Source organism: Silurus meridionalis, chromosome 4 (assembly GCF_014805685.1).
Source record: "Silurus meridionalis isolate SWU-2019-XX chromosome 4, ASM1480568v1, whole genome shotgun sequence".
Lineage (NCBI taxonomy): Eukaryota > Metazoa > Chordata > Actinopteri > Siluriformes > Siluridae > Silurus > Silurus meridionalis.
The window spans coordinates 24,747,981-24,759,408 of record NC_060887.1 but is presented as its reverse complement, the minus strand read 5'-3'; the positions used below and the strand labels follow the sequence as shown (position 1 = coordinate 24,759,408).

The 11,428-nt window shown below is 37.2% G+C and overlaps 1 protein-coding gene across 1 annotated transcript; it reads right to left on the bottom strand.

Annotated features, from left to right (window-relative positions):
• Positions 1-1,735: 1,735 nt before the first annotated feature.
• Positions 1,736-8,996, bottom strand: rcc1 (regulator of chromosome condensation 1). The gene is made up of 10 exons (XM_046848563.1): positions 8,860-8,996; positions 5,719-5,805; positions 5,330-5,517; positions 5,064-5,243; positions 4,514-4,610; positions 4,304-4,426; positions 4,038-4,184; positions 3,631-3,750; positions 3,367-3,519; positions 1,736-2,507 (listed from the first exon to the last, which is right to left on the bottom strand). Exons 2-10 carry the CDS (start codon positions 5,789-5,791, stop codon positions 2,332-2,334), a joined length of 1,257 nt encoding a protein of 418 aa, XP_046704519.1. The 5' UTR covers positions 5,792-5,805; positions 8,860-8,996; the 3' UTR covers positions 1,736-2,331.
• Positions 8,997-11,428: the final 2,432 nt, after the last annotated feature.

Genomic DNA, 11,428 nt, shown 5'->3' with positions numbered 1-11,428 from the left:
ATTAGAAAATGGAAATGCTGTGCCTGTTGAGGATGGAAAAAAACTTTTCCATGAAATATTGGGTTAGAAGGACTGGATTGGCAGAAAATTTGACAGCATAAATTATACACCAGCTTGGACACAATGCATAAAAGACCAATTATATAATGATTAGTAGAAAACGTAGCCTGAAAAATAAATATTTATTAAAATAGGTGTTATATTCATCTTATTGGTTCATTTCCTCAGTGTAAACATTTTATTGTTGTATTACATAAATTCAAATCTCAAATATATTTTATGATTATTTTTCCACAACTTTTTGGAACTAAGGTTGTAAATGAGCCATAGAAAGTCGGTTAAGAGTTTATTATTGGAGTTTTAGGCAGGTAAAAAGCCACCCAAAATGAACAATGTTGAAGGTTGTTCTGTGAAGGGCCCAGAAATGCTAGCATCATGACTACAAAGGAGGTCAAAACAAGACAAAACTCTAAGATGATCAATCTAGGTTTAATTCTGTAAGAAAAAAAATATTTAAAAGAAAAAATAGAAATATAAATTTTAGGACAGTCTACAGAGCACCATTTTATTCATTACAATCAATAATATGGCACAACAAAGGCTCTGGCTACAGGAGGCTGTACATCAAATGTCAGTGATGTGGTTTTATATTAAAAAAAAATGAAATGAATAAATAAAAAAAAAAAAAATAAAAAAAACACCTACCAAGGGACCCTGGGTAACTGAAGAAACGATACAGATTCTGTGCTCGGGTAAGAAAATGTGTTCACAATAGGCAGACACAGACAGCTGAGAGTGTCTGGTGATTCATCTGAAATCCTGTTTGGAGACTGGAAAAGCAACACCGTGCTCAATCATCCTGAAAACACCAGATTCAGCAACGAGCCCAATGTAGTTCTACCAAATAGTGGCCAGTAATTCAATCTATATAAACATTTCCCAATTTCAGTCAAGCCGCAGTTATTCCATTAAAGTGTGTAACAAAAGGAATATGCACAATAAAAACACAATTCTAAAATGCCAACGTAGTAGTTAAAAATACTGAAAGTATGAAATTATTGCCAACAAACAATAGTGAAAGACCCCACTGAAATATCAATACAGGCAACAATGATGGAGGCCAGATAAGTGCTTGCACAAGAGGCTGTTAGCATTTCAAAGAGTTTAGATTAAATGAGCCTACAAGGCTTTTCGGCTCAGATGCTGTGCTGTCTGTATGACTCACTGTGAATCTCAGCAAAAAGCAAACAATGCAAAAATACTCGAGACCTAGATTTGGATAAAACTCTGAAATATCAATCCATTATTATGAAACAACTTCAATATAATTTAAGTATTTAAAAATGTTTTTGTTCTTTCCCCACTTCTGACTGTCCATTTAAGCTCTCGCACCATAGATATAAAAGAAAAAAACAATTTATCAAAATCATTGCCCTTTTTTTTGCCATTAAAACCTTGATAAAATGCAGCTCTAGGTATAATACTCTGCATATGCCTGAAGTTTTGCTTTGCAAGAAAATGCAGTAAGAAATCTAAGTTTACAGGCAGCAAGTAACTCCGCTTACAATATGTACCGTATTTTCTGGACTATAAGCCGCTAACTGACTTAGCAAAATTATTATTATTTTTTTTATTGTTTAAAACAAGAGCTAATACACAATCTGTACTGACGGTCACAAATGCCTTTGAGAGGTTGTCAACTTACCTGAGCAAAATTCATAAAGAAAACTCTGCAAAGACTTAAATTTTTATTACACTTCCCACAGGGCAAGCACATAATGGATGCAATCGACAAATTTGAAGGAAAACAGTTGAATACTGCAAATTACAGCAATACCAAACAAATGACCCCCCCGTAAAAATGTAAAGAACGCATTACAGCTGCAGCCACTGTACTTGTGTATTGCTCTGGGCAAAAATATTAACTTTTAAAATCCCAATGCAGGGAAAATTCCTAAAACTGCCGTTTAAACCAATACATTACATACATGTGTTCACTTACAACTGGTAATCCTCACAATTCTTACTAATGAATCTAATTAAAAAGAATTAAGAAAAAGAAGCAAAAATACAAGTTAAAAAAATAGTCTTTAACTGGAACGGACCCAGTGAATGAATGGGCTCTCCACAAAGTGGAGAAATGTTTAATCAGATGAGACCCACCCATCTTTCTCTCTTCACAAATCTCCAGTCTTGCCTAATCAACTAGCTTGCTACAGTACAAGAAGTTTAACAACCCCAGATTTCCCCCAGCATCCCAGATTAAGCTAGAGTTTTACAGTTACCACCAAAACAGTAGTATAGCCCAGCTTTCATCATTTGGGTTTAATATCAGCTCTCTTGCTTATCTTTGACCAGTAAGACAGTGTGCTGCCCTCCACTGGAGACAGACAGAACAACTCTGTTCTCCAGCTGCTTGCCTGCCATCTCCACTGGACTCCAAGCATCCTCCTCATCTCCTGTACCCAACTGCAGGTTGGTGCCCATGCCCCAGGCATATACAGAGCCTGTGATACACACACGGAATAAAAAAGAAGTTTTAAAAAAAAAAAAAAAAAAAAAAAAAAAAAAGAGGGTGGTCTGTGTCAATATACAGACAGGTAGCTGGTTCTCTGGTCTTAAATCCCAGAATTTTTTCCCTAAGTTACATAATCAGGTTCCAACACATTTATTTAAAGGATTAACAACGAATCTGGCATTCACGAGAATCAGTGTTTATCTGTACCCTACTAATGATTTGAAGTTTCTGTAACTTAAATTAAAAGAAAGCTATATGCATTATGTATATAAATGCATATGTAAATGAACCTTTATATTTAAAGAAGAATTCCCCAACATAAATTCATTTAATTGCCAAAACGCTGCTACAGCAAAAGGAACTCATTGCAATGGCTCAGATGGTGTGCAAGTTGTTCTGTCTGCCACAGTATCGTCTTGTACTGCTGTTCAACAATATTAACACTATTAGAGCAAGCACAAGTGACTCATACTTAACTGATGTGTCCGTCAGCTCCAATGGGCACTATACTACATTGTGGGCAATCATTACTTTCTTTATGACCATGTCTTATGATTCATATCAGTGAGCATAGAAAAGATTAGACATGTGTAAGACACTTGAATCCTAAAGAGGAATAAAACATTGTGTGATGTGCATTTTCTTGCTGTTTAGATACCATTTTAACTTTGTTCTAATTAGCTTTGCAAGAATCTCTAAATGCAAAGCCCATTAGGCATGATCTGCATTCAACAAAATGCATAATTGAATACCAATTACAGATACGCTTATTTTTGTAATCTGATGAAATTTTCAAGTCGGCTCATGAGAACGATAAGATTAAAAGATGCCCACTGTGCCCCACTAACCTTCTTTAGTGACTGCATAGCTCACAGATGCTCCACAAGCTACCACATAGGCCCTGCTGATTCCTTTAACTGCTGTGGGCTCGCTCTTTTCCGTCACACCCTCTCCCAGGCCCAGGCGCCCATACTCAGAACGGCCAAGGCTGTAAACATTCCCTGCAAGTATACAAAAACAATTTAAAAATTGTGTGTTTTATTATTCTATGAAAAGCTACAGGGTGTGTAGCATTTAAGGCAGTGGACAAAGTGTTTAAAATTAGTATTTACCTTCCGTGTCGAGGCAGACAGTGTGGTGTTGACCACCAGAGAAGCCAACCCAGGAGGTTGTAGAATTTTTGAAGGCAGTGAGCTTTACAGGAACAAAGCACGTGTTTGTGGTTGCTGTACCTTTAAATCAAATACATTACAAATGATTGAAATCTGCTTAAATATTACTTTAAATCTTAATATTTCTAATAATTATTAGATGGTTCCTTTACACTTAAATTTGTGTCTGTGCCCTTGAAAAAAAAAAATATTTATTTGCATATAGGCATACACAAGTCTACCATGTCGACAACATTTTCACTCGTATGCATTTTAAATTTCTAATTTTCAGGAACACCAATGCACTACATTTTTAACATCATGATTTTTGCAGATCCCCAACATTACTGACTTGAAACTTAACCTACCCAGCTGGTGATAGTTGGAGAGACCAAAGCCATAGACATAACCATCTTTCGATATGGCAAATGTGAAATACGCCCCACTGAAGACATCAGTAAACAGGACCTTCCCTCGAGGCTTCACCATGACCATCTGTGGCTCTAGTAACCTCACTTTAATAGTTGGGGGAAGAGAAGAAATAATCAACTTCAATCCTTTAGGTTAAAGCAGTCACTGTTTTATGCTCCACATCAACCAAAACTATTAAAAATTACAAACAGGCAACACATACTTAACCCCTTTCTGCCCCCTCGATTAGCAAAGCACTCTGGTACTCTTCCCAACTGGCCCTGCTCTCCACAGCCAGAAGTGTAGAGAGTTCCATTCACAGTAAGCATTACTAGGTGATCATTTCCTTTAAAACAGACAATCACAAACTTCATTAGTAACAACAATAAAAAACCAAAACAAATCATTTAACATACAACAAGCTGAAACTCACCTGAAACTATTTTGACCACAGGAATGTCTATGGGAACTTTGACAGGCAAGGTACATTTTTTCATTGGCTCAAGAAGGCCAATGACACCATTGTTATCCTGTACAATAAATAAATAAAAAGTTTTTTTTTAAATGCATTTGAATATTTGAGGTACTATAAATGCACACACTACTAAACTACATCATGCGACATATGCATGCACTTTGTAGGTGCGTTTTGTTTGGGTTTCTGCGATATACGCGATTATGTCAAATCGCACATCGTTATAACAATATTTAACGTATTGCACATCCCTTCTTACAACTTAGTGTGAATATTAAATATAAAAACAGGGGTGCTCAAAACGACTACTCATGTAACAGTTTAAGCTCTCAGCTCGGACAACTGCCAATCCTCAAAAAAACCTCTTAAAGTGGCAAAAACTCAAACAGTGCAAACTTTTTAGACTGGAATTGGGCACGCCAACTATAATATAAATTAGATGCACACATTGTGTGTCTAGTTAATACCAGTGTTTATGCCACATAAAAATCCTCAATGGTTGGCTCACCCTGAAGGATCCCCAGATGAAGACTGCTCCATCTTCTGTAAGAGCAGCAGTGTGGCTGTCACCTGCACAGACCTGCACTACCTTCTCTGCTAATTCCACCTTTCCTGGCACCATCTCCGAGCCCTCCTCTGATGTATCCCTGCCCAAAGCACCCTCATCATTACAGCCAAAGGTGTAGATCTGCAACAGAATATAGAAAAAGATATTAACATGCGAGAACTGAATCCTGTTAAATCATGGTGGCATTACATTTTGAAGAATCATACATTGCCTGTGTCGCTGAGGCATACTGTGTGCATGCCCCCTGCAACAGCCTGTACAATGGCCTCTGGAAGGGTCACCAATGCTGGTCTTTTCCTCTCGAGCACATCCTCACCCAGACCTAGCTGACCCACATCTCCCTGCCCAAGAACCAGGACCAGGCCTTTTTCTTGACTGTGACTCCTATGAGAAACTACACACACACACACACACACACACACACACACACACACACACACACACACACACACACACACACACACACACACACACACACACACGGTGATTTTTACACAAATCACATTGTTCTAAAGTGAATCCTTTTGCACATTTCCATCTCGATTGAAACTAAAATACTGCATTGTTGTACAATTTAAATAATGCCATTTTATACCTTTCACTTTCTTCAGAGACGAGTCTTCGGTCTCATTTTCTTTTCTCCGCTTTGCAGCTTTTTTAGCAGGCATGGCAGCTCAAAAGCCTAGAAAGTGTTAAAAATCAGAAGCATTAAATTTATAGTATTTAATCAAACAGTTCCAAAGATTGGTACATTTATTCCCACATTTGAACATAATATACCACACGGATATGTCAAATCTTCATAAATAAGCAATTATAAACCTTCATTAATTCCCTTAAGTCCTTTAACTTAAAGCATGTGCTTAATGATTTGCACGACCAGCTTATGCTGAACGTGATCAGATTGACGGCAAGCATGTGCGAGTGAGGCTACTTCGGTGGAGACAGAACCAGTCTTTCCACCTTGCGGCCATCTTTTCAATGCTCCCACACAGTTATTTTCAGTCATATAATACGATCACATCAGCAGTTTAATGGACTAAATTACATAATTTCTTGGTATTTGCCTAAAATAATATTAAGGGGAAAGAGACCACTGCCTGTCGTACATTTGCCCCAAAATGAAGCAAAGTGAACAAAAATCTGCCATGCATTATTCACCAATTAAACATTCTAGGTAATTTATAACTGTATATGAACAAGATAGACATTATTTATTAATAATTACCCTGGCCTTGTTAGGTTCTGTCCCTTAAGTCAGTGGTCCCCAACATTTTTTGCACCACAGACTGGTTTAATGTCAGACAATATTTTCACAGACCGGTCTTTAAGGTGTGGCGGATAAATACAAAATAAAATGATACGACCGGCATAAAAACTTTTTTTCTAAATATAATAATCATGAATCCACTGTTTTTTTGTTCATTTTGCTAGCTTGGGGGGTTTGAATTTAGCGGTAATGTATTGTGTGTTAGCAGCCCGGAGCAGCCCATTTAGGAAGGTAGTGGATGGATGTAAGACCTGTGACCGAGGGAAGCATCATTACATGCATCAAGAGTGAGTCATCAACAGATGTGGTGAAGAGAATCCAAAATTCCAAAATAAAACATCGTTCAGAATCGGATAAATAAAACGGAAATAACGTAAGTTATGTATTCTTTCTGTGCGGCTCAACGACCGGTGCAGGTACGGGGTTGGGGACCACTGCCTTAAGTAATGACAAAGATCCAAACTTACTTTGAGTTTACCCAATTGTTAGTTTACGAATTCTTACAATAAACTACTAATCCCATCAAGATTAGCAAATGTCACTAATATGAAGCTTCCACCAAAGTAAGTATTTATTTAATTTTAAGCAACATACATTGTTCCATCAAAGTGTTTTAGGTTAGTCATAAGTACAGCTCTGTCAAGCAATGTCACAACAGTCATGTGACCAACAAATCTGAAGCAATCTCCCCTCGTGTGTACTTCCTGCCTTTGATCAAAACAATGCTGTTTCAATTGTTACAAGGAGTAATTGTGGGATTAGTGAAACATTCATTGCTAATAATAAATAATTGCAACTGAATGAAGTAAAACAATTTGTTTTTGGACCATAATTTGCTGATATTTATTGAAAAACATGCTGTCAATTTAAGTGCATTCACACTGCCATAAATCTGATTATTAGCATTGAACAATTAGTTGCTCGTCACTTCATGTATTTGGCTGTTTAACTACTGGAGTGGTATGTTAACTAATACAATCAAAGAAACTTGTATTAGTTTGATGAGCACAGGTTCATTATCAGGATGCATCTGAATGCTAGACTAAATAAAAATCTCTTATTGATGGAAAATGTTACAATAACACAGAAGCAAAGTTTTACATGCCATTTGCTAAAAGAGTTCTGTTTTAGCTTTGAACAGCCAAAAATGATCAGCGAACCAACCCCAGCCACTCTTAGTGCCGGTCCCAAGCCCAGATAAATGGGGAGGGTTGCGTCGGGAAGGGCATCCAGTTTAAAAACGTGCCAAATCAAACATGCGGATGATCCGCTGTGGCGACCCCTAATGGGAGAAGCCGAAAGAAAGTTTAGTGGTAGAAGAGATCATGTAGTAGAGCGGTAGAGGAGATCATGTAGTAGGATGGTAGGAGGAGATCATGTAAATATAGTAAGATGGTAGGGGAGATCATGTAGTAGGATGGTAGAGGAGATCATGTAGTAGAGCGGTAGAGGAGATCATGTAGTAGAGCGGTAGAGGAGACAATGTAAATATAGTAAGATGGTAGGGGAGATATAGCCAGATATTTTTATGCCATTTGACAGACGCAGTTATCAAGAGCAATTTACAAATCTGTTATACAGCTGAGCAGTTAAGAAATAAAGGCCTAAATAAATAATAATAAAGGGCCCAGCAGAGGCAGATTGGTTGTGCTGGCAATTAAACCCATGACCTTCTGATCAGAAGGTCCAACATCTTTTCCACTGAGCCACCACTTTCCAAATAGTAGGGGAGGTAATATACAAATATAGTAAGATAGTAGGGGAGGTAATATATAAGCATAGTAAGAGATTTTGAGGGGGGAGTATATATAAGTGAAAGTAAAAAGACAAAGCAGGGCATTTTGAAGTAAACTAGACACTAAACACATTTGGTGTTGGGAGGAGAAGGGAGTTCAAGCTGAAGTTGAATGTGCCATTGATAGAGTACAGCTGTTTAACAACCATCCTGCAGACCGGAACTGCTGTTTAACACAAATGACGGACACATGTAGCTTCACCAGACGATAACCAAGTGCGTGTGTGTGTGTTAGAGCGTTTTATTCTTAGTCCATCTCTCACCCTCAAACACACACGGTAAGTAGTAAAAGCACGCGCACCGGGTGCAGTTGTATTGAGAAAGACCCTCTCTCAGGGCTGTGTTTGTGGGTCTGTACACGCGGCATAGAGACTCTTGTACTGAAGCAGATATTTTTGCACATTACACCAAACACTCATAAGCAATTATAAATTCATAACTTATGAAATACCAAAAGATTAGCTAGATATGACTACTCATGTTACTTCATGTTTTCCCATTTCCTTGCGTATTACCGGATCACACAACTAGCCGTTCTGTCCCTAAGAACATTTATGAAGTATTGAGTTAGCCGGCTAAGCAGCCATTATAACTTCTACACTCTCCCTGTATAAACAGTAATACATGTCAAAGTAATTTAGCATAGCGATAGAGCTCGGTTCATCTCCTACCTTCAAAATTACCGAATCAAATTAGATCTTCAGGCCGCGAGGTGACTTGAAGTTTGGCTGAGCTTCTTGAGAGAACACATGCGCTCGGCGCCTTTTCCTCTTCATTTATTCTCTCAAACATGATGTGAGAAAAGAGCACACACTGCCCCCTGGCGATGCGGAGAAGAATGACATTAATTTCTTTCATTTCTCATTTCATTTCTTTATATATACATTATATATATATATATATATATATATATATATATATATATATATATATATATATATATATATATATATATATATATGGATAGTGGCAGGCCGTCAGAACCAACAAGGCATTCTCTGCTCGCATAAACTCTATATGGACATACACTATATGGTCAAAAGTATTGGGACACTTGCCCTTTCCTGCCATGTGTTCCTTTTACAAACTTTTAACACAAAGTTAGAGGCACACAATCATATATAATGTCTTTGAATGCAGTACTAAAAACTTTACCTTTTATTTGATTTAGGAGACTCAAACCTGTTCCAGCATGACAATGCCCCTGTGTAAAAGGTAGCCAGAAGAATGGAGGGAATTATAAGAGCAAATTATGACTAAATGTGGAATGCTCAAAAAGCACAAACCATACTTATGACCAGGTGTAATATAGTGACAATATAGTGACAATAATATGTATTCAAATATTCTCAATAGTCTAGTCTCTTCATTTCATAGTGTTTCTCTAGTGTGCTGTTTCTAAAAGAAAAACAATATAAGTTCAGGTTAGAGTTCCTATCCAGTCAGATTTCAGCAGTCATGTCACATGTTGCCATAACAGAAATGAACTGCCATGGCTCTTGGTAGGTTGAAATCTATGTTGCTTGAAGCTGCTGCTTCAACCAATCAGATTGCAATATGGTCAGTGCAAGACTTTCTAGCAAGTGTCCAGTTTTGTCAGCATTTTCACATCCTTTCATTGGAATGGTCAAACTCGCAACCCACATCTGTTGCATACTGCACAAGCTCAAATGTATTTGTGTGGATTATTAGCTTTTTTTCATTCCATAATGGCTGACAGAGAAAAAGAAATTGAATTATTTGCTTATATACTTGCAAGGCCATGTACAAGACGGACTTTTCAAATCTGGAGATTGTAGGGAAAGGTCAGCCAAAACTGTTCAAAACAGTTGTTAAGCTTTTTTATGAACCACTAATACTTTTGTTTTCTTTTGTATATAACTTGCACAAAAACACACACGTTTTCTTTACTTCAATTTCTCATTAAAACAGTAATGTACTGAAAAAAATGCACAAAAAAATCCAGAGTCATTTTATGTGGTTAATATTGATGCTTCTGCCAGACATAATGAATGCAAGTGGTGCTGCTATGGCTACAGTGAAAGGATACTCATTAAACTGTGTTCACTGGGTTTCTTGCTTTAGTAATGTCATTATTTCTCACTGTATGAAATGCGATGCAGCGCTCCATCATATGGCGATTCACGATAGTATTGATGGCTTCAATAACCGCGGCAAGAAAATTATACAATTAAAATGTTAATTGATTCAGGCAGAACACAACTGAAGGCCTAGGTGTGAAATACACATGATCTGGAGAGAGATTCCCTCTTAAAGACGGTGTATAATATACACAAAATAAGTATGCTGCACTTTATAAGAATTACTATTTCTCCATTATGGTCACCCTGCAAATATTCACAAACTTATATACACACACACCTAAGGGCCATTTGTCATTTCAGCAGTTTTTGGATGAAGGGAGAAAATTTAGGAAACCTAAGAATGAATACACACACACACACACACACACACTTTTAGATTTGTTTCTTGAACATGCCATTCCACATTTACTCCCCATTTGCTGTTATAATAATCTCCACTCTTCAGGAAAGATGTTCCACTAGGTTTTGGAATGTGCTTTAATTGGTTTTAACACAAGGGTGTTTGGAAATCCAGGAACTGATGAAGGGTGAGGAGGCCTGGGGTGCAGTAAGAGTTCCAATTTACCCCAGAGGTGTTCCATATGGTTGAGATCAGAACTCTATAGCAGGCCACTCAAGCTATTCCACTTAAACCCATGTAAAGCATATCTTCATAAAGCTTGCTTTGTACACAAGGGCAGGGACAGGTTGTTATGCTGGAACAGGTTTGGGCCTAATAATTCAAGTGGAAAAAATCTAAATGCTACATCCTAAAACATCCGATTGTGTGCTTTCAACTTTGTGGTAACAGTTTGGAGAAAAAGCACATATAGCTGAAAAAGTCAAGTGTCCTAAAAGTTTTGATAATATAGTGAATAAAAGAAAATGTTTAAAATGCACAGTCAGAAAAATAGCTTTAAACCACAGTTGGGAACTTGAACTGTGGTGAAAATGCTACCCACTGTATTACCATGACATTTCTATAATAAAACCATATGGATTAATCAGTACAATTGCACAAATGCATTAAAACACACCAAAAATGGCAGCTCAAAAATCTTAAAATCCTGAATGGATTGTTGGATTTTGTTTAATATATTATTCTATTTATTAAAAAAAACAAAAAGTTTGTCCAGTTTCTTCTCTTCTACACCTT